General features: G+C 43.3%; 2 protein-coding genes across 4 annotated transcripts in view; both read right to left on the minus strand.

The window, feature by feature from the left end:
- The window catches only part of rcan2 (regulator of calcineurin 2), an 84,048-nt gene extending 77,444 nt beyond the window's left edge, over nt 1–6,604 (minus strand). The window contains exons 1-2 of the mRNA XM_042096214.1: nt 6,417–6,604; nt 2,185–2,399 (exon numbers count right to left, since the gene is read on the minus strand). Of these exons, the coding sequence (XP_041952148.1) occupies nt 2,185–2,397 (213 nt within the window). The 5' untranslated portion in view covers nt 2,398–2,399; nt 6,417–6,604. The remainder of the gene's footprint in view (nt 1–2,184; nt 2,400–6,416) is intronic.
- Nucleotides 6,605–7,763: 1,159 nt separating this feature from the next.
- Nucleotides 7,764–23,120, minus strand: LOC121711559 (24-hydroxycholesterol 7-alpha-hydroxylase). Of its 3 annotated transcripts, XM_042095254.1 has the most exons (13): nt 23,014–23,120; nt 21,338–21,465; nt 20,039–20,174; nt 19,276–19,450; nt 18,044–18,193; nt 16,181–16,274; nt 15,456–15,551; nt 15,134–15,224; nt 14,060–14,193; nt 13,297–13,392; nt 12,352–12,440; nt 8,604–8,691; nt 7,764–7,993 (listed from the first exon to the last, which is right to left on the minus strand). In XM_042095254.1, the coding sequence occupies exons 3-13, from the start codon at nt 20,091–20,093 to the stop codon at nt 7,925–7,927; spliced, it is 1,137 nt and encodes a 378-aa protein (XP_041951188.1). In that variant the 5' UTR covers nt 20,094–20,174; nt 21,338–21,465; nt 23,014–23,120; the 3' UTR covers nt 7,764–7,924. The 3 variants fall into 3 exon arrangements, with proteins under 3 accessions (XP_041951188.1, XP_041951186.1, XP_041951187.1); XM_042095252.1 differs by lacking the exon at nt 23,014–23,120 and having other exon boundaries at nt 21,338–21,560; XM_042095253.1 differs by lacking the exons at nt 7,764–7,993; nt 8,604–8,691; nt 23,014–23,120 and adding an exon at nt 8,705–9,149 and having other exon boundaries at nt 21,338–21,560.
- Between the last annotated feature and the right edge of the window lie 827 nt (nt 23,121–23,947).

Consider the following 23,947-nt stretch of genomic DNA (forward strand, 5'->3'; position numbering starts at 1 on the left):
TGATTCTGAGATGCTGGAAATTGAGTATTGACAGACGCATCAGCAGGTGCCTGACTAGACTGCCTAATAGGACACAGGAGCCTTTATTAGAGATGGTGTGTGTGTGTGGGGGGGGGGGGGGGGCAGTTCTCTCCCCCTTCAACAACCCCCCCCCCCCCCCCCCCCCCTACACACACACACATTCCATTCTCCATATAAGCGATGCCCTTAGGCCAAGGTTAACAGTCCATCTAAGAGGCCATCAGCTTCACTGGCCTCCCCCAAACCTCTATAAAATTCTCACATCCTGATCGACCCAACGGCTCTGACCACAGCAGTAAAGTGCAGGCTCTTTCGCTCTCTATATCTGTATCTATGTGTGAGAGACAGACACTGTGTGTGTGTGTATGTGTGTATGTGTGTGTGTGTGTGTGTGTGTGTGTGTGTGTGTGTGTGTGTGTGTCACTTCCTGTGATGTAGCGGTAGCTGCAGTAGCGGTCAGCGGGGCAGAGAGACCTGGTAGAAGGTCTGCTAATCACATGACTGGACTCCAGTCCTCACATCACAAGGGCAGAGAGGAGACAGACAGACAGACAGACAGACACACACACACACACACACACACACAAATAATGTTCTCTCTCTTTTACAGAAACAAAATATTCTCTATTTCTCTCTCTGTTACACACATACACAGAAACAGAATATTCTCTCCCTCTCCCTCTCTCTTACACACACACACACACACACACACACAGACACACACACACACACACACACACACACACACACACACACACACACACACACACATAAACTCTACTGAAAAACACGTGATTGCCCCTGTCCATAAGAGAGGGCATCTCCACGCAGGCCTTGGGGCCTTGAGTGCATGAGGCTGACTGTGACTGGAGCGGCTTCCACATAAACACACGGCACTGTGCTCTGACCTACACACACCCGACACACACACACCCGACACAAGAACAGATGGGGACATGAGCACCCCTCCTACGGTCAGCCACAAACGCACTGTAAACGCTCTGACAACACTGACAATACTTCACTGATAGTGGCCTTTATTGTTTCGAAAAGGTCAAAACTTTATATAAAACACCTCTACCATAACTAGCCAATGAGTAGTGTTATTTTCAGTGACACAACACAGCAACAAATTCACACTAAAAAATCTGATTTGACCCCCCTGGCAAGTCAAGAATGAACGGAACCAGAGCTCTGTGCCCGCAGAATGCATCTATCTTAATTCCTCTGGAAACTAGACATTAATTTTCTCGTATTTGAAACGTGGTTTACGAATGCCCAGAGCCGTTGATTGGGCACTATGAATGTCTATCAAATGCGTCTGTACGTAGCTCATAACGGCTTCGGTGTGTCCTCATCGTCTTGCTGCCCTCCCTCCGTTCTGTGATTGGTTCCTTCGTTGAGGTGAAAACGAAGTCCATAGAATCCAGGCTGCCTAGCAGCGTGAATACAATCGCGCGCGTAAGGCAGCATGGGAAAACCCAGGCTAACAGAAAACATTGAGGTGTAAAAAAAAAAAACATTTACTTCCCAAACGTCAACAGGAGTGCGGTCCCAAAAATAGTCAGTTTACCCAAGAGTGCTAATGATTAAAGAAGCCCAAGGATGTGGGCATGAGGTAGGCTACTTTAGAGCTTTTCACACCTGATGTGCTTGCAGTAAATAGCAAAGGGGTAGTGGTTGTTGTGCTGTGATGCAGTGTTACTGAAAAGCTTAGTTTGCCTTGCATCTGATGTAAGATCATGTGTGCTTGTGGCTCGTTTGTTTTCTGGTCATTTCTGATCTTTTGAGGGTGCTTGTGGTAACTGTTCACAAAGCATTTTGTTTTTAAAGTGGCTGCTCATTTTGGGAGCTCTGCGCTGAACAAAGACTCTGTTGGGGGAACTGAGGAAGTTGAAAGTAATGAGTGCTCATAGTCACCGCAGTCCCAGAACAGTTAGAGACGCAACAGAGTAGATATGAAGGCAATGCCATCAAAGTACCGGTACACTCATTTTAAATGCACTTACAAATACACTGACAAAAGCAAGCACCTTAGCACCAATACAAATGCATACAGAGAGAGAGAGAGAGAGAGAGAGAGAAAAGAGGTAAAAAGAAAGAAAGAGAGAGAGAGAGGGGAAAAGAGAAAGAGAGAGAGAGAGAGAGGTGACTTGTTCTGACCTTGCCATCCTGCTCCTCAAACACGCTCTGGTCCACATTGCAGGCAAACAGCGAGGTGGGGAGGTCGTTGAAGTCGGTGATCTGGTGGAAGCTGTCCCCCAGCGCCGGCTCCACCGAGGCCTGAAGCACCACCAGCTCCTCGCCGCCCAGCCGATACACCCTTTGGATGAATGGTGAGCCCCGCAGGTTGTTAAATAAATGCTCTCCTTTCATGGCTGCCAGAGAGAGAGAGAGAGAGAGAGAGGGGGGGGGGGGGGGAGAAGACCAAGAACAAAACAGCTTATAAGCAGTGGCTTTGGATAACTGAAAACATAAACTTCATATACAATCTGTAGAATTTACAAACCCACATATTGCTTCTGACGGTGTACATTTCAGTATTTATTTAGTTATACGTATGATCCACTGTATGTCTTCTGTAAAGTGATCTGGGACTGGTCGTGAAATATGCTCCATGCCTGAGTCACATACTAAGTCAGAGAGATGAGTTGGCAGCTATAAACCACGATAAAAGAGTCTGGTGGTTTCCACAAAAAGGTAGCTGAATCTTTACTGCAGAGAAAAAAGATTTACTTTCCCACAACAGAACATTACACTCAGCTTATGCTTTCTAGCATGGCTGCTTAGAGGCACTTGAAGTTACTGTGGAGGCCCATATTTCAGGATTATGCGCTTTCCCTTGAAGCTGAATCCATAACTCTGGCCTTGCTAGTGTCTCACGCTACCATGTGAGCTTCAGCCCCGACTTGAGACTGATAAATATCACTCAATATTTTCAATATTAGTGTAACTATTTTAATCGTCTACAGCTGATGTGAATGAGGGAGACCGAGAGATGTTCTTTTGGAATGGATTTGGATGGCCATGGATTGACCTGGTTTTCTGATGGACTTTGCGACCCTACTTCAGTTTTCCCCTCTCGTCGATGGCACTACATGCACCCTTCCAAATGACTCTGGGATTTGTATCATGCATTGCATTCCGAGAGGGAAAGAAATTAACAGGCACATTAGCAAATTGTTCTGCTGTCTGGCTTTTCACGTTTTTGATTTTGTAACAGTTTGAACGGCAACATTCCTTTCTAGAGTGATGGAGTGTGCACTGTGAAACAAAAAATCTACTGTTTGGAAAAAGCTGTATCCTCCTTGCATTCAAAGGCACCAGGCTTGGCCATTTAGTTAGCCACTTGCAAGTGACTTTTTCACACCTCCACACTGACCTGAGAAAAGTCGTGGCCTCCATAGTAGACACCATCTCAAGGGTAACAGATCTACATGGTCCCAAATGCTCTCCTATTCCCTTTGAAGTGCCCTACATTTTCAGCACACTAAAAAACTCAAATGTAATGAGCCCTAAAAGCAGGACAGGATATCCTTTCTGGTGCAATTGATACCCCGAAGGCAGCAGCTGTTGAAAATCATATGCCTTACTATTTGCACAGTGTACGCTTTGGTTCATTTGGTTCTTTTTGGTTCAAAACATTTGCTATTTCTGCTGGTCTCCAATCAAGCAACAGGTTTAAAACATGTTGCTCTTTTATTTGCACAAGGGAATGTAGCTTTTGAAGGTAAACAAACAGTGTTGTGGAGTTGAATCTCTCCTCCGAGGACAATGAACTACCTAATCTAACCTACTTTATCCTGAGGATGGGACACGTCGGAACTTTCACCTCCCTAGAACCCTGGTGTACTGTACAGATGTTCGACAGTTGGAGAATGTTGCTAATGCCCAGGCAAAAGATTAGGTGGGTGAGCTACCATCAAAACCCCTCCACATACCTCCCCCCACACATGGAAACACACACACACACACGCACGCACGCACACACAATTGCCACCGTTATTGCTGGTGTTGGTAATCTCTCCTGACGAGCCAGAACACTGAGGTGCTCTGGCTGTCAGAACTGTCAGACTCACCCCCTAAAGACCCGGTGCTATTTTAGGATCAATAACCATCAACACCACACACACATACACACACACCTACACACACACACGCACACACACCCCACCTGTATACTTAGACATGCATTACATTTACAAGTGGCTACTCTCTATTTCTCACGTACACACCACCAGAGATGTACAGATCACCCTGTTAGCACACATGGGACATTCTCCATCACACATATCACTCGCACATGCACACACACACACACACACACACACACACACACACACACACACACACACACAACTCCTACAGTATGTACAGCATACAGACAAACACATATAAACACATACTGTACAATGTTAAATCCACACACACAGACACACACACAAGTGCCCTTGCCCCCCCTCCATCTCTCACCCTCTCACACAGTCTCCCTGGCTGCTATAGATAGAGGCTTTCGCTGTCTGGCTCATTCTTGCGCCGGTGTGAATGCTTCTAAAAATAACCCCAAGGGCTAATGAAATGCACACATCACTGGGCATTTCATTAAAATGAACTGCTCCAGACAGGAGAAGTGTTAACACCACCAACATCACACACACACACACACACGCGCACACACACACACACACACAACCCCCCACCCCCATCCATTTCGCTACACTATCATGGCCTGCCTTTCCCACACAGATGTTTATGTGACATACATGCACAATAAACCCAGAGCTGCTTGAGATCGGCCCCAGAGGTCAATGGTGTCGAAGCCTGCACCCAGCCCTCTCTCTCGCTCTCCTCCCCCCCCCCCCTCTCTCTCTCGCTCACCGTGTCCGTTATAGTCTGGCGGTTGTGGAGGAGAGGAAGTACTTTAAGTGCTGTTTTTGTCATGGAAAGGAATCCAGGGCTCGGAGCGCTTCGGGGGGAATTCAATTAAGGAATTTTGCCAGTAAATGTCATACTGCCACTGGCCGTAGCCTGCTAAATATTTTGATGGAGTTGCTTTGTTACTTACCCTTTCTCGCTGTCTGGTTTGGAGTCTGTCTGGGCTGCTGCGAAGCATTATAAAGTTGGAATTGTACATGAATGTGTGATGTGACTTAGCCTTTCGGAGATCAACTGGCAATCACTGGACCATCAAATGGATCATTTGCATTCGTACAACCACAAAATTGTTCTTATCTTTCGACAGACACACACACACACACACACACACACACACACACACACACGCACACACACACACACACAGCATCAAGGTCAATTATTAAAGTTAGTTAACAACTCATTTTTCATAGAAATCTAAAACCATGTCTGTCAATCCTAGCAATCATTAATGATCAGTGATATGAATTTCTCCACTAATCAAAACATGGCTCCCATATGCCTTCCCCCCATCACTTCACTAATTCACATACAGTCACTGGTAGGCACGGTAGGAGTGGTAAAAGCAGCAGCAACTGGACAACAGGACAGCACAGGGGATGTGAACCAAAAATCCACTTCAGGAAATAGAAGTGGACTAAATTCAGCAGTAGGCTACACCCAAGAGCTCCAAATACTTTCATTCCACACATGCGCCACAATCTGTCATTTACTGTCGAATAGTCAGTGGAATTGGTCTAAGAAGTTGAGGACGACAAGGACGAAATACTGAATGAATGATGCGTTACCAAACTGAGGGCGCAAGGATGACGTACGGAGACTACTGCAACCTGTTTGCTGCATCTAGCCTTTGAGTCATCCAATTGAGGAGCGGTCGTTCGCTTGCGCTCCCGTCACGGTCTGCCACCATGAGCTTTTTCTATTTCTATTTAAGAGGCATGTGTGACAGGCAAGAAGAGCGAAGTATCGATGTTCTTATTTGATTGATAAACTGAGGTCTACAGAATAAAGCGTAATTCGGCTTGAATAAACTTGTTTTGAATAGCAGGCTGAGTGAATTACTAACAACAGGTGACATGACGCAAGAAAACAGTTGGTCAAGGTCAAACAATAGGAGTAGCCTAACTTTCCATGTAGATGGTGGGCTAATAATGCATTAGTCTATTTTGAAGATATGGACAGTCTTCATTAGTTGTGTTGACATGACTAACTCCAACACAATAAAGTAATGTACCCAATTGTATTTCACACCAGCACTATGCGAAGTAACTTGAAAAATACATTAGACTTGTTACGAAAAGTCGTGCTCTAAGAAGTTACAAGGACACTTTTTTCATCACATCAGTAGGTAAATTCAGTTTTGAGCGCCACCCGTGTCGCTCGCATGGTAGCATTATTCCATTTTTCTACATTTTGAAACACGATCTGATAGAGCAAGTCGCCATCACTTTGTGCTGTACCTGTTCGGGATGTAAGCTGTCCGATGCGTATCTTCCGCGGTCGCTCTGCCTCCTCACTTCCCTTTGTGAATCAACCTCGCATTCCAGCTGCGATTCACTAATCTCCTGACGTTATTGCAGACAGTTTGAATCACCAATGGCTGCCTTCCGGCATTCAAAAGATGTTTGCGTTACCCAGTAATGAAATACGGCGCGGTCTACAGGGGGCATTCTCTGACCAATGGCGTTCTCGGAGCGGAGTCTAAAAAAAGCCGCAAATTAGCAGAGGTAGCCTACGTCAGAGCTTCCAGCAGCAGTTGGATGTTGTCGCGCTATCAGCAGCAGCAGGTAGAATCTAGAATGAATGCCCAGAATGACAGAAATATGTGGCCTGCATCGATGTGCATTGGTAGGGTTTACCTAAGTGAGCATATGTTGTAGCCTAGGGCCTACCTTGTCACCTGTAACTGGCAACTTGTACTTACTTAAATGCGCGCACCATAACAGTGGTGTTGAAAAATCGCCACGATGCTACTGCGCAATATTGAATTCTGTAAAGGATTTAGAGGTACAGTCTTCTACTACTGCAGTCGAATGCGTCATAAATTAACTACAGGTGCAGCCAGAGGCACAGTCACCTTACTTAACCCTGTGACTACTCTAGGTAAACACATCAGTGATTCCATTTCATTACCTGTCCAGATTTGCCTCTGAGACAGGAAGAAACATAAGACCCACAAGTGAATAGCCATTAGATGACAAGATCAATAGCGGACACTAGAGACTGCTCACAAGGACATCGATCACTCCAGCCAATGTAATCACATCAATGCGATTGGCTAGGCAACACACACAGATACTGTAGCCAACACATATAGGCACGCACACACACACACACACAAATACAACCCAACATCACTGCCCACACTACTACTACTAAACAGAAATGTTTTTATTGCAACAACTGTAGTGATAGATATTTCAATTGCCATCTAAAGTGCACACTGCACATGTAAGCATAATTGTCAGACAAAGCAATACCAGTTAATGAGGTTCACCCTGGGTCAAATAAAATTGCAGGTTAATTTCATTTTACATCACTCATAATAAAATAAACGCTCATGACATTTGAATAAATATACATTTATGTGATGTGAGTGATGAAGATAGTTCTCGTATCTTGGACCCTAGAGCTTGGTTTCATAAGTATGCTTTCCTATTTTATCTGGAGGTCATTGAGGTAATATTATATCATGTCATATGCATTATATTCCAGTACTAACACAGAGACTTTAGAGGATATATAGAGGAACCATTGTCAGTTTATCTGTTTTTTCATCAGTCAAAAGACAGACACTGGACTTCAGCTCATAAAAAAAGGCACCACTGTGGATGCTTTATTAACTGGATTTCCAAAACATTAGTATTGCCTTTGTTGTAGAGGTCCTATCTGTGGTTAGTCTTAGTTAGCTGTGTTGTTCTGGATGGGAGCGTGTGGTACAGCGCCCCCTGGTGGTGGTGGCGACACACTACCGGCGCCTGTACTCCACTGTGCATGGTCCCTCAGGTTGCTGTGTGCCCACCAGGTGAAGTGGACTCTGCGGAGCAAAAAAGTGAGAGTGACTCATCATGCGTCCTCTCGGTTTCTCTGGCACGAAGACCACAAGCCTTTTTACAAACAGTATCCAAAACAGTCCTGACCAGAGCACTACTAAAGATACAAAGGCTGCATGTTCAGTTACTCAATCTGAACATTTTCAGTGAATTATTAAGGTCGACTGAAACTTCACTTCTCGACTGATTTTACAGCTATTCTTCCTCTCTCTAAACCACACTCGAAGATGCTGAGTCTTTGTGATTTCTCCAAACATTTGGGTTTTCCTCGTAAAAAAAAGTAGACTGGTAAATCCCATCATGCGCTGTGTGTAGTGACCCTCACAGATTTTTATGCAGAGTCAGGTCTCTGCACACCCATGTACAGGTCTCTAACTGTCAGGACCGCTCATCTGGTACGGAGCCGTCCACCCAATGACCCATGAATGGTTTAGCTCAAGGCACTGGTGCACTTCAGGCATAGGCTTTCCTTTTTTTTTTTATTGCGGTCAAACTTTTTTATTAGGGTCAAACAGCTGAGACACTACTTAGATTGTCTATTCACAAATCGACAAAAGCTTACTAATTTCATATCATAAGCATAATAATGCTTACCGGACTGGGCAAAGGATCCAAAAGAGTGAAGTCAAATTTGTAGAGAATCATGGCCACGAACATGTGCAGTTCCATTATTGCATACCACCTAAAAAAACAACAACAAAACACATACATTATTACTCTATGAGCTATCCTATTAGCTGCATAGCATCGGTTAATAATAAAGGCTAGTTTATAAACACAAACAAATAAACACCACCTAGCCCTAGACCTTTTCATGCAAAAAGTGAAGTTCTAAAGTGAAGTTCACTAAAGTGAAATGTTCTTTTTGTGCATTTTTACTGATGTTTTTTGATGCAGTGCACCTCCCTGCATTCTTTGTCCTTGGCCTGGTCTCCATTGTTTGGAGAGATAGCATCTTGGTTCTATTTCCCCCTTCCCCAGAGCCAAAAGAGACACTGAGCCAACACAGCCAATGGGAAACAAGGGAACGGAGAAGATGTCCAACTACTGATCACTACTGCAGGCTGTGACAGTCATCTCTCTTAGATGGAGTGGACAGCTGAAATGGGGGAAATGCAGGTAGGAAACACTGAAAGTGAACTAGGAAGAGAGAGAGAGAGAGAGAGAAAGAGAGAAGGAAAAAAATGTGATTAGACAAGAGAGGCAAAAATAGGTAGTGACAAAAATAGAGCAAGCAAAACAGGAAAATAAGAGACAATAACAGAAGACAGAAACAGGAAGAAAGGAACAAGAAATTGATAGTCCATGTGAGAGAGAGAGAGAGAGATAGAGAGAAGGTGAGAGACTGAGAGAGTGTGTGCATGGTAATGAATCTAGGCTCGGTCTGTCATAATAACCTTGAAGACAAGTGTGTGACTCATGGCGGGGCATTGTGCTGGTGACGCAGGCGGCGGGCCAATCTCTTAAAATGATCAAATTAGATGGGCACCCAGTCAGGGCTGCTGGTTGAGGCGTGTGGCGCGGTGCAGAGTGGCACGGCACTGCACTGCACGGTTGGTGCCAGCTGACTGCTGTTATTTCCGGCGCTTTCCAAAGTCAAACCCTAGCGCCCCTGACAACAATCGTCCTGACAGCTGTGTGTGTGCTCTCTGCTGGATGGGGTGACCTCAGGTTCCGCCACTGCGCGCCCTAAATCAGGAAGTCAGGTGTGACAACGGAGGTTGTGACTCGTGCCGGTGCTTTGGCAGAATCAAGGCAGGGATAGGTTGAAAACAGATGGAGTGTGTGTGTGTACGTGTGTGTTTGCGTGTGTGTGTGCGTCTGTGTGTGTTTGTGTGTATGTGTGTGTGTGTGTGTGTAGTGAGAGAGAGAAGGAGAGACAGTGTGTGTGTGTGTGTGTGTAGTGAGAGAGAGCGAGAGAGAGAGGGTGTCTATCTCCTTTTCTCTGGGTGGATTTGTGAATGGAGGCGTCTTTGAAATGGGAAGGCTGAGTCAGACCCTGGACCCAGTGGAGCTGCTTAAGCGGGGGCCTCTTAGCCTCGGGTTCATGGCTTTGATTCTCATCAATGGCCTGTAATCTGAGGTGATGAATCAACAGTGTGGATCTGAGAGGCCTTAATAGACTCCATGCAGCACTAGGAGATTTCATCCAGCCGACTGCATTAGGAATGAAGAGGAGGGGGGAGCACTACAGCTCACAGTTGTAGCTGAAAAATCAAACCTAGCCTTATCCTTTGAGTGTAGAAATACTATTACACATCGGTTATATGAAGATGAAGATGTTCTTCTTCATATATACAGTATTAAACAGAACTGACAAAATAAAAAAGCTGTTTCTGAAACCAACACGTATGGGGATTATATGTTACAAGAATGTTGACATATATGTGTAAAACATTTTAAAATCAAAATGTTTCTTTGCTATGACCACAGCATACTGAAAACTGGCTTCCTTGATTGTCCACGTGTGCCTGGACTGTCCAGATTTTCATTTATTGAGAGGATGGGATTCCTCTGTTCCCAAGTCAGCCGTGAATGCAGTTCCATCCCAAGGAATGGACGTCCAGTGCTCTGCCCAGGGGGATAAATGCCATGGTCACAAGGGACGCAGCTCTAACAAGATCTAATAAAAATCACCACCACTGGACTCTGGAGGGACACCACTGATTCTTGACATGGCCTATAAATATAACGTGGAGACGTTCACTGCTAGCCGTCACAGCTGGGATTCAGGGACGCCAGCTCTTTAGATTCCTTGGTGGCGTCCTTGATATCCATTAAGTTTAGGAGAGGGTTATGTTTGGAAAACGTTCAAAAGTTTTTAAAAAGGGCGGGTTATATAATCAGACTTTTGTTTTTTTTGGTGCAATACATACATCTGCCTTTCCTTGTTTGTCTGTTCCTCCCTCACTCAATCTCTGTCTCTCCATCCCTCTCTCTCTCTCTCCCCCGGACTCTCTCTCCCCCTCTCTCTCTGGACGACTGGGAGGTTCTGCGATTCCCACACCGAGTGAGGGAGGGCTGTAGCAGAGCACAACCAGGGTGGGCCAGCCTGGTCCAGCACACTGCTCTGCTCTGGTCAGGTCTGGTGGGGAGGTCAGGGCAAGGGGGGTGGGGGGGGGGGGGTAGTTGGGGGGGTGGGGGGTGTTGGGGAAGTGGGGTGTGAGTGTGTGTGTGTGGGGGGGGGGGAGTGTGGGGGTGTTGGGGAAGTGGGGTGTGTGTGTGTGTGTGTGTGGGGGGGAGTGGTTGGGGGTGGGGAGTGGTTAGGGGGACGCACGTCTGCCCTGGCCTCGTTTGATGTGCATGTGCAGCTGGGAACGTTCTCCCCTTGATCTGTCTCGGCTAGCGGCACACCACCATGGCCTGCTCAGGTTCCCAGGGCAGCACTGTTGTCATTCGCTGGGGTCTCTCAGGAGACCAGGGGGACTTTTATGTGTGTGTGTGTGTGTGTGTGTTAGATGGTTGGTGGCAGTTTGCTGCAGCGCATTAGTTTACCAGTCAAAACAAGTGCCACACCCACTAGCTCCACACACAGGCACAGCACTACAGTGGAGGAGCATGACAAGTCACGCGCATCTGATACATTGCCAAGATATTGAACTGAACTTTTCTTTTATAACGGTGATAACGGTGCTGTATCGTCTCAAATGACGATAACATCAGCCACATTAGTCATTATACACTCATCACGCTTTCCGTAAGGGGTGTGTGTGTGTGTGTGGGAGAAGATCAGATATGTAGGAGGGGCGTGTAGAAGGTCAGTTGCATGCTAAATATTCATCTCTAAATTAGGTACATTTCAGATTCATAGTTATTCCTCATGAAATCATCCAGCTTTGATTATCTTCCCTGCCCACACACAGACACACAAATACATCTATTTTGTGTTTCTATCCTCTGTTCACATTTTGCCCCGACAACCTGGCAGATCAGTGGGCCCTCGGGCAGTGACATTCGTGACAGCCAGTACTGCCAGGGGCAACAATATGGACGCCTCCGATATCGCCTTCTGGTGGCAGTGACACCAGCACCAGTTAAGATCCAGGCCAGATGAGCGCCAGTCTGCTTGTGGTCAGTTTTGGTATGCAAGTTATGGACTGTCCAAGATGGCATTTTGCACCTTTTATGAGTTCAAATCTTGGAGGCATGGAGGCCACTGCTGCATTTCTGAAATCTCAGTAAGCCTAGCTGCTACTGCATGTGTGGCTGCATGTGTGTGACATAGTGTAATTATATAAGAGGTTTAATGTGACCAGTCGTGGTCGTGTGGACGGAGGAGTGCACCAAACAGTGCCTGTAGACGGCTTTGTAAAGGCAGGGCTGTAAAGGCTGTTTTGCTAACCTTCCTGGGCACTGGTATTTGCCTCCTCCAAATGCCACGAACCCTTCCAGGAATACATTCTTTACTAAATCTGCCTTCTCCCATCGTTCCTGTGGGAAGAAAATGCTTTATTACGAGGAGTACAAGTGCAGAAAAAAACTCAAAGTAAGTCATACACCAGAGACCTTTCCTTTGAGGGCTATTTTTAAAACTCTTATGCCCCCCCCCCCCCCCTCCAAAAAAAGTAAAAGAATCCAGGTACTTAACCACTACTCCACCATCTCTTTTACAAATGCATTAAAATGTACAAAGTCCATTTATTTGGTAAGTGAAGCCTGTCTTGGGATCAAATATTAAAGGCCTACTTAGAGAAAAAACGAAGAGTACGAGTACACTGGCCCAGCCCTGCACTCGCGGGGTAAAATTAGAGTGCATTTCCATCGGCCGTGCGGACAGCGCTAGGATGGAGCGTTCGAGAGGAGGCTCTAAATCACCCAGAGTTAAAAAGTAAACATGGCCGATGCCAAAAAACGCATTTAAAGGGGGGGGGAAAAGCTAATACACTAAAAAAAGTTTGCTGAAAAAAAAGGGGCTGTTTCCTTTACTTGAGAAGGTCATTAAAAGAAAGGAGGCAAAGGAAGGCTAATTGTGAGAATAATTGTCCTTAACTCCTCACACACACTGATTGGGTCACTCAGTCTACAGGGCAATACAACAATACAGCAATATCACTTTCCTTCTACATGAGGGAAAATTATAGGATGGAGAACACCGCTGCCATTACATTACAACACATTTCACAATGATGTGACCACACACACGCGATATGACATGTCTTTGCCATTCCTCATTTGGCTTTTCATGTTTCATAAGGCGGATTTTGAAAAATGCCTTTGCCAGTGAACTTTCACAGAGCATCCCTGTGGTGGTGTGGTGTGAGATAGGGGTTGACTGATGGGCACTCACTGGCTTAAACTCCTCTGGGTCAGGGAAGTACTCTGGGTTTCGGTGTGCCCAGTATGGAGACACCATCAGCAAGTCTCCTGAAGGAATAGTGTAGTTCTGCGAACAGAGGAAATCACCAGTGCACACACAAGACATTTTAAAATGTGTACATGCAATATACAAGGTATGTTTATATGCACTTGTGTGTGTATAAAAGGCATGTTTACATATTTTAGATAACATGTTACAATTTGACACATTTCTGTGATGAATAGCTTTTCCTGGTGGTACTAATTTGCTGTTCTACTAAAATAACAGCATTACACACTTTCACACTAGGGACTCTGAAAAAACAAACCTAGCTCAGGACTTGTCCCAAATGTAGGACACAGCAACATAAATCATATCCTATGACCCATAACCACTACAATAACATTTCATTTCCCCATTCAGTATTCTGGGCTAGAGTAATGTTCTATGAAAACTGGGTTAATTATCTTAGCACTTAGCTTTAGCTATTTAGATATTGAGCTACTGTGCATTAATAGTAAATATGCAGCTATTTTTTTTTTTACACAGTAAGTCAGCTTCTCAAGTTTCAAGTATACCAGTTGTTCAAAATCAGATACAGTATTATACTGCTCATACATTAATTCCTAAAAGTCTAATTTAAAAACACAACACAACAAAAACACACTAAAGAACACCATTTTAAACTAAAGAAAGTGGGGAGAGTACATAGTCACAGGGGTCCCTGTCCAGCCATCTGCACCCCAGCGCTCACCTGCAGTTTGAGCGGCCGCACCACCCTGCGGGTGATGACACCAGGGGCCCGGAGCCGGATGGCCTCCAGGATGCACCACTTCACATACGGCATCTCCTGCAGGTCCTCCAGCGTCACACTGGTGTTCTTAGTGTCTGACACCACCAGAGGCAGAGAGAGAGAGAGAGAGAGAAGGGAGAGAAAGCAATGATAAACAAAGAGAAGAAAAAAGAGAGAGACAGAAGCAATGATAAACAGAAAGAAACAGAGCCACAGAGAGATGGAAAAAGTGAACAGAGTTAATCACACATTATATTTATTGAATGTAAAATACAAAGGCACCACCACACAGGTGGCATCACCACTTTGGAAATCCATCCAGGATATTAAGATCATATTACATACTGCCTTTATTACGGTAATTAACCAGGTGCTGAGTATCATGATTTCCCTTATTGCAGCGGCACATCTGTTTATAAGGAGCTTTTATGATTGTAAATATCTCATGAGACTTCGGTTGTTGCTGTTCTTTCCATGCCTAGCTGGCTGCCTACCAGTAGTCCCTCTAAGTGTAACAGTCTGCTGCCCTCTAGTGGCTAAACGGAGAACAATAAGAGCAGAGGTGAACAACTAAACCCTCTGAACTCTGTTATCTTCCTTTCACCCGCACATGAAAATGTGATCTGATTTGTGTGCCATCAGGGAGGGATGGGAACTGATAGTATTTTATGAGTACTGATGCCATTATCGGTCCGATTCATTATCAATTCTTTATCAATTCTCTGAGTAGAAAAAGCTTTTTCAGTTGTTATTATCTGTAAATCTGAATACAGTGTAGAATATCTGGTTGCAATATTCCTTTTTTTTAAAGGGTATAACTTGGAAAAGATTTACAGAAGTGACTGATAAAATAGCAGTTCTTTAGAATGCACATGGGACCAATTGGAGATACATGCAGAATCAGCGTAGTGGCTTTCTGTGTGTTATCTGCCTTAGAGTTTATGACACATCGACCTGCATCACTGCCCGATGCTGTGTGTTTATGCGTTTCTATTGAGAAGGCAACTTCTTAGGATTGAGCCGACTATTTTGTACCTTGATTTTTTAGTGTTGCATTTATCTGCTCCATGGCTTTCTTGTAGGTCGAGGGTTTGGACATCATGAAGGCAACAGCCCAAAATGTTATCTGAGGGGGTAATAAATAAAATCCTCTGCTTATTTCTATGTTATAAAGCTGCTATGTACATTTAACAGTTGGACTTTCAATGATGACACAAAAAGGGTGTCATCTTGACACATTTGAACCTTCCACATTCCACATTGCAGTGAGTTATTAAATCACACTTCATGGTTAAATTCCTTTTTTCATTAATTTCTTCAAAATTGTTTCTTATATTTACTTTGAGTTTTAACTTACAGGTATTGCATTAGCCAGGGATGCCCACAACATGAGAAGGCCGAAGTTGGGAAGGAACTTGTCCGTTATCGTTGTAACTAGATGCTGCAGCAAAGTCTAAAGAGCAAAAGACATTAAAGATATGGAGTAAAGCCAACGTATAAAACAAAACCTTGAAAGATATGGAGTAATGGAGTAAAGCCAAAGTATATAATAAACCCTTGGTTAAAAAAGATTTATACCAGTGCTATCCACGTAATAAATAAAGACACCGACAGGACAGCTATCACACATCAGTTACACAGAAGGGATATATTCTTTCATAAAACGTTTGGTTGTAAGTATATGTCCATTTCTTCATAGACTTCAGTGTGTGTTTGTATTAGTAACGTATTAGCAATTGTATTAACTCATGATGACCGCTGTAGACGCTGCTACCATGTAACCTGCATGTGAATGTTCATGATCACCACTGTAGACGCTGATACCATGTAACCTGCATGTGAATGTTCATGATGACCACTGTAGACGCTGATACCATGTAACCTGCATGTGAATGTTCATGATGACCACTGTAGACGCTGATACCATGTAACCTGCATGTGAATGTTCATGATGACCACTGTAGACGCTGATACCATGTAACCTGCATGTGAATGTTCATGATGACCACTGTAGACGCTGATACCATGTAACCTGCATGTGAATGTTCATGATGTCCATTGTAGACGCTGCTCTTTGCTCACCTTTCTGCCTGTGTCAGTGTCTTCACCCTCCTCTGCTCTGACCACCATGTTCCTCATCAGTGATAATAACCAGTTCTTGGCATTTGCCCATTCCCTGCAGACACCGGACCCAATATGCAATTCATGCTCACTGATTTAACACAAAAATCATTCATTTCAACTACTGTAAATACTGTAAAAATAAAAGTTTACTTTACAACTGTTAATTACATATATGATAGACCTCCATACAAGGTAGGCTACTTCTAAGTAAAATGAAAATAGCCTAATAGTAAAATTCTAATATTGACACTGTCCATTTAACAATTTTATGAATATTTTATTTTTTATTATCTTAGCATCTACTGTATTTTAATGAATATAATCGATAATATAGTGAATGTGGACATAGTATTTATAAGCAAAAAACCCAAACCGTTTTGAATTAACTTTTTATATATTTTTAAGCTACTGTAAGATTCTTGCAATCAATGTTGCCGCAATAATTTGTTTTGATGCTGATACTTATATCACCGATAAATGTCAAAATCAAATAAATTATTGACACGATGAAAGTGCAATAAGCAATATCTCAATGAGAGGGAAGGATTCCTCAGGGCTCATTAGAAAATGCTCATGCTCATATAAAACATGCTCATATAAATCAGTTTGACTCTTGTCCATAACAGAGACACAGGAACTTTTCACTCTGATTACACTCATATGTTATTGACTGACATAGACTGACATCAACTGAGCCTTTTGAGCAAGTGACATGCTTTTGCAGGTAATCTACTCTGTGTGTGAGTTTGCAACATTTTTTTTGAGAAATGCACTTGTTGTTGTCTGTAAGCTCCACAGATCGTGGCAAGACAATTGACCGTTCGCAAAAGCCACGCCCCCTAGTTATTTGGGGCAGCCGTGGCCTACTGGTTAGGGCTTCGGACTTGTAACCGGAGGGTTGCCGGTTCGAACCCTGACCAGTAGGCACGACCCCGACCTGAAGTGTCCTTGAGCAAGGCACCTAACCCCTCACTGCTCCCCGAGTGCCGCTGTTGTTGCAGGCAGCTCACTGCACCGGGATTAGTGTGTGTTCACTGTGTGCTGAGTGTGTTTCACTAATTCACAGATTGGGATAAATGCAGAGACCAAATTTCCCTCACAGGATCAAATGAGTATATATACTTATACTTATAAATAATAAACAAATAAAGTGTTGCTGGTCACATTTGTTTATGTTTAAGACCAAACAAAACACACCAGAGAGACAGCTCACTCCTCCCTTCAGTGCTCGATCCCTGAGAAGCTCCACACTGTTTTGTTATTGTTTTGGGGACTTACTATTGTGCAAATAAAGTGTTGCTGGTCACATTTGTTTATGTTTAAGACCAAACAAAACACACCAGAGAGACAGCTCACTCCTCCCTTCAGTGCTCGATCCCTGAGAAGCTCCACACTGTTTTGTTATTGTTTTGGGGACAGGCTGCCCCCCCCCCCCCCCTCTCCCCCACTGTTTGTTTCCACTTCACAGTGCTCAGAGAATAGCGAGCTAAAAGATCATGAGTAGATATTCTCTGAATGTTACAAAAAGTGTTGTGTGTTAGAAATCGTTTACCTTTCTCTAACACTCTACCTTTAATGATTATTTGAGAAATGGACCAAAGCGACCAAGAAAAAAACTGTTATTTGAAAACCTTTCCCCAGGTGGTTATATTTTGCTTTGGTGTCTAAAGCAGACACTTTTTGCATACCTAATCGGCCATGGACCAAACCCAAATAAGACATGGATTTTACGTAAGCCAATTCAGCCTGGGGTTCACTGACCCTCTTGTGAATTAGGCCACTGGGCCAGAAGCAAGCAGAGTGGAGAGGAGCAGAGCTCACCGCAAAAACAAGTCAGGGAGCTGAGAGCCGTATTCAAAGCCTTCGTCGTAGACGGCGAACTTGTCCTTGAATTCCTTCATGGAGTTGTTCTGCTGCGGTGAATTACACTTCCCCAGCAGGTTGCTCATAACTGCTGGGTACATGACACTCCTATGATGACAACATGAAGAGAGATAGAGAGTGAGGAGAGATAGAGCTAGGGACAGAGAGAGAGAGAGAGAGAGAGAGAGAATGAAATAGGATGGATGAAAAATAATGGAGGTTTCTACTATGTACAAAAAGAAATAACTGCAGGGACTCAATAGAGTGGAGATCTTCATCAAGGGGTCCGCAACCCCCATGGTTCCCAGCAAAAAAGAATGACAAAAAAACAAGTTCTATAAATATAAATCTGTCAATATTTATCATGTCAATGCTTTAGCTTTGCATAACTCATTACAGATTACTCCACTGACAACTCCCCTGTGTCTCCACCAGCAACAGAGGATAAAAACCAACTCTAGATTAACATTTTGAAACGATAACACATTTCTATGGTGAGTCAGACAATAATGAGGGTACCGGTAATTTAGCTATGAGTGTACATTTGCAGCAGTTTTACATTCTGGTTAGTTCAGTTCCTCTGGTCTAGAGGGTGTGGTGACACACCTATGTTAAGAAATGTGTTTTTGACTCTCTCCAAAGTAATTGTTTTGCAAAATGCATATGACATTCATAGAATAATATGTCTCTTCAGTGGAATACATACCACCAGTAAAAATCTCTTTGTCTGTAAATATGGTACAAAAACATTTCTGCCAACATACACAGAGTATCTAACGCTCACGCTAACTGTGCAAGAGTGCTATCTACTGTCACTCAGCTGGTAGACATTGAAACTGTGAAGTCCAAGCCTGTACACAGGGCTCAAAGCAGAATTTCTGTGCCTGAAGTTATCAGAAATGTTCAAAGCCATGCCTGAATCATGCCCATGTCTGTATCCAGAGTACAGTGCCAGGGAACTTTGCGTGTACAGATGAACCCTAACATCAACCCTTTGCTAAAATCTGGAATTTTATCCACTTTTAAAAATGAGTGTTTTAAATGATTACAGCATCACAGCATTAAGCTCAGCTTAGCTGACCTCATACTGCATATGCCCTCCTGTTCCGGTTGCATTCACACCAGGTGAAGAACACACACACACACACACACACATAAACACACACACACACACATTAAAATGACAGTACCTGACCAGGTCACTGAGACATTTGGTCCCACTGTCCCCAAGCAGTTCCAGGTGCTCGTTGAACTCCTCACACAGGTGGTTGGCCAACATGGCGGAGTTCCCCGGGGTCAGCCTGCCCTTGATCAGAGCGTTGCATGCTGGGTGGAACTTGAAGAAACTCTCTTTGCTGATGGATGCTGGAGAGGAAGAGGGGTGGGTGTTCCACACACTTAAATTAGCATTGGCACCATGCTTTGTGTACTGAGTATGTATGCCCTTGTTTGTGTATGAGTGTTTAAGTCCTTGTTTGAATATGAGTATTTATAAGCAGACTGCCCATGTGTAAATCACTAGACTGCCTGTGTGTACCTGTACAGGTGGCATCTTAAATGATTCAGTGTGGAAAGGAACCCCTCAATAGGTTACCCATGAATTATGTACAAGTGTCTGTACAGATATATGTGGGTAGGTTTCATCTATCAGTATCATGGAGGAAAGAACATGCTTTTGGCCTTTCGTTTATATTGGCACACAAATATATTGGAAACAGGTTTTACAATGGAACAGGTTGTTTTTTTTAGAAACCCTTCTAGATAATATCAGCATTGCCCACGATTACTCAGTTATGACTCACTTATCTTACCTGTCTAACAGCTATAGCAGTTGTATTCAAAAACATGAAAACCATGAAAACCACATGGCTAAAGAAGGTTCATTGAAAGGGCAGAGATATGCCAGAGGCTGTTATCAGAGGGCCAGGACCAGTGGAACTGTACAGCATCTACCTGTGTTGTAGCAAGGCTCCTGCACTGCCTGCTCAAAGTCCACGTCTTTGGACATGAAGAAGGTGCGAAAGTCCTCATGGAGAGTGACAAAGGTCAAGCGCTTGCCAGCAGCACATACAGTGAAGACTGGACCATGCTGATGAAAACAATAATTGAGTTAATAAAAAAAATATAGCATATAGATAGATATATATTGATTGACTGATTGACTGATTGATTTGTTAAGGTTTCATCAGTTCAAGTGACAACATGTTTAGAAAGCATGATGGAGGACAGAAGATCTGTTAACATGCTGGCCAAATTTGATATACTGTATATTAATTCATTATCTTATTTCTAAAATATCTATTTCAAATGTTTGCACTCAAGTAACCTTACAGCATTAATATGAGACGAGTGAAAATGCCTGCAGCCAAGTGCAAGCAAGACAGGGGGTATAACAACAACAAACGTTCCAAAATTGTGTCCCATTCCCTCTTCGTGTCAGTTGTCACCCAGCAACAGCATTGTAACCTAGTTTGCCTTTCAAAAAGCTCAGTCATCCCACCAAATACCACCCGTAGAACACAACAACGGTTCCCCTCATTTCAACCCACAAAAAAAAAAACAGTCTGTGTCAACAGGGCCCTTTCTGAGTCCTACTTACATGAATTACCGAGTTGAATCCCTGAATGGCACTTCTAATTTAAAACACTGTGAGATAGTGTAATAGACTTGTATACTAATTTGAGATCAGTATTTTGAGGCATTCCAAAATCAGCTATCCAATATGTGTGAATAATTTGCCTTTTGAAGTAATTAATTCTACTGACAATACATTGTCAACTTTGCAACTATCACTGTATTTTACAGTAGCTTCCTGGTGATGTTATAGAGACATTTTTTGCCAAGACAAATATTTTGGTACCAAAATAAAATCAAAATAGCATATAGCATATAAATAATATAGCATTTAGGGGAGGAGCTGGACTCCTGAACCTGTCAGCTCATGTTTAGTCACCTGTATTAGCAGCATGGGTACCTTTGCTTCTAAGTTAGACTACTTGTTTGTATGCACATCTCTTTTTCTCTTTCCATTTCTCTCTCTGTGTAAATGGCCATGAACTATATTCTACTAACAGTATGTTCTGCCAGTGACACTGCCAATTACAGCCATAAATCATCCCAAGGAACAAACTTTCTGTGATCTGGACTACTGTGCTCTGATCTGTCAAATATTTTACAATGACTAACACTGACAAACAGACAGACAGACACACACACACACACACACACACACACAGTAAATACATGTTTTACCTTAGCTCTTGCTTCAGCTATGAATTCCAAAGGAGCTTTGCCAAATTCTAAAGCTGCACCAAACCATGGTATCCATCCTTTTATGCATGGAGGAGCATTTGTGTAATGCTCAAAGAATAAGAGATGAGCTGAAATTACAATTACAATCAAGGAGAGAATGAGAGTGATCCAATCCATGATAACCGACACATAGACAGAACCAGTCTGATATGAAGCTGTCAAGTTCACAGCGTCTGTCACTGCGACCTAAAAAGGATGGAGGAGTGACTTTGGTATTAACCAATCAGGTAGGCTACAGACTTCTGTGTTCTATGTTGTGTTTGACGTCACATCCCGGTGAAGTTTGTGAATATTGAAATGGACAAAAAATATGCATAGGCCTACATTATAAAGCATTTATACACAGTAGCATCTGCTGGTCATTTTGTCACCATGACCATTGCAATAACAACCACCTGCAGGTGAATTTTAAATTATAGCCTACACACGTGACACCACACTCGTTGCAAATTGGTTGCACTATGACCTGTAATATTTCAAATGCCTGTAATATTTATGATGAGACAGGTAGTTGCAGTATGGTCATCTGATGTAGGTTAGTAATCTTGAGGAAAGCCATCCGGGGCTCTCCTGAACCCCCTTTGCGGGTTGTTCTGTCTAAATGATTACGTCACAAGCACAGGAATGGCGGCGTTGGCTGTAAGAGGAAGGAGCCCAAAGATCCTGAAACTTTATTTCTGACATCACATACAAGGATTAAAACGTGCTTGGTTCAAAAAAACTAAATGGTGTGACCATAAAGAGAAGAGGAGTGAGAAGGGAAGTATACTTTCGCCGTTACACACCACCGTGCGAAACGGGAGTTGGATTTTGAGGCTGACTTTGAAGCTAGTTTTCCGAGTCGCTGGCTAACAAGCTACTGCTAACAGGCTAACGTACCTTGCTAATATAACGTTACCAAGCTGGAGGAAATTGCTAACGACTACACCTTACCAGCGAGGCGTCTGCAATCTAACGGTAACGTTAAACGAGTGGTATAGCTAAATAACGTTATATAAACAGTTATTTATGGTAAATTTGCCTCCCCATTGGTCTCTGATGCTTGTATATACTGACAAAAGGACATATTCCCGGTAGGTTAGTCTAAGCTATTCGTACAGTGCGTTTATTTTTCGCCCTTTTTGTGATCAACTCTAGCTAGCTGCGTCGGCTAGCTTGGATTGCTAGCAAGTTTAGCAAACTAGTTTGGAGAGCTAGCCGGTGGGCTTGCTGGTTAGGTCTGTATGCCACAATGGAAAGTTTAACCCTGAGTGATGTGGAGCAGAAGTATTACTCAGATTTGTTTATCTACTGTGACACGGACAACACCAAAAAAGTGGCTTCCAATGGCAAAGTTCTTGACCTTTTTCGGGCGGCTCAGTTACCCAGTGATGTGGTCTTACAGGTAAGACATGAACTTGGACATATTTCTGTTTCCTTGCCAGTCGACTAACATAAACACCAACAATGACTCAATTAAACAAGTGTATTTTTCTTGTCATGGTGATTTTGAAATAACGTTAACTTTAAAACGTTGCCTGTGTCGTCGATTTGCAGACTTGAACTGTTAAAGGGGAAAAAAACATGGCTAACAGTTGCTGCCAAGTTGTAATAAGTTAACATTAACGTTAACTTACCTGTGGTATTGACTAACGTTACTCTGCCATTACGATCTATAAGATCTTTAAAATGAGGCTTTCATCGTTAGCCAGCCAGTGAATAAGTGAATGACTGCCAGAGAACTAAGAATGGGATATAAGGAGGGTAGAACTAGCTTCTAAACCGTTGGGCTTCAAGTTTGACAAAGTAATTGGTGTCCAGCCTCACTAAGTTAACGTTACAGAAAGCTAACCAGATGACCACGGTAGCTGGATAACTGCTCTGTTTACCTAGTCTGCCCCCACCCACAAATATTTAACTTTTCAGTAGAATATATCAAATGTTTCCCTAAATGCATGACATTTGGTTCATACAACATAACAGTTTATATCAAAGTCTTTTTTTCCCTGCTAGCTTTGTAATTTTCCTAGATTGTTAGCTTGCTAGCCAGATGTGCTAGCACGTTAGCAAACATGCCCACACTTAAGCTGCAATCCAGCTGCTCAACTGACATCTCAAAACATAATGAATGAAACCCCATAATAGGCAAAATAATGAGTATTTTCTCTTTAATGGCCAGATATATCACTCGTGTCTGATGATGAACGCAGGCAAATATTTGTGTCGTGTGATTTTGTTAACCTTCACTATAGCCTGCAATGATAATTAGCTTGCTAGCAAACTTACTTGGGCGCTTGTGTCCAGCGTTGGACCTTCGCTGTCGACATAATGGAAAAGAAAAACACCAGGATAACATGGTTGTTTACCTAATTAACTATAACGTTACTTGGATTTCAGATTTAGAACCTATTTGTTAGATTTAGCTAGAGTTTCTCAAAATAACCTGAAGTAGGTGGCATCGCCAGCCAAACAAGCTTTAAAGAGATTTTTGTTTTCATCAGGACATTCACCATAAGCAGTAGCGAAGCATTTCAGGTTTGCCTGGCGTGTTGGGTGCGATATTATGTGCTA

The sequence above is a fragment of the Alosa sapidissima genome, chromosome 6 (genome assembly GCF_018492685.1).
Source record: "Alosa sapidissima isolate fAloSap1 chromosome 6, fAloSap1.pri, whole genome shotgun sequence".
NCBI lineage: Eukaryota > Metazoa > Chordata > Actinopteri > Clupeiformes > Clupeidae > Alosa > Alosa sapidissima.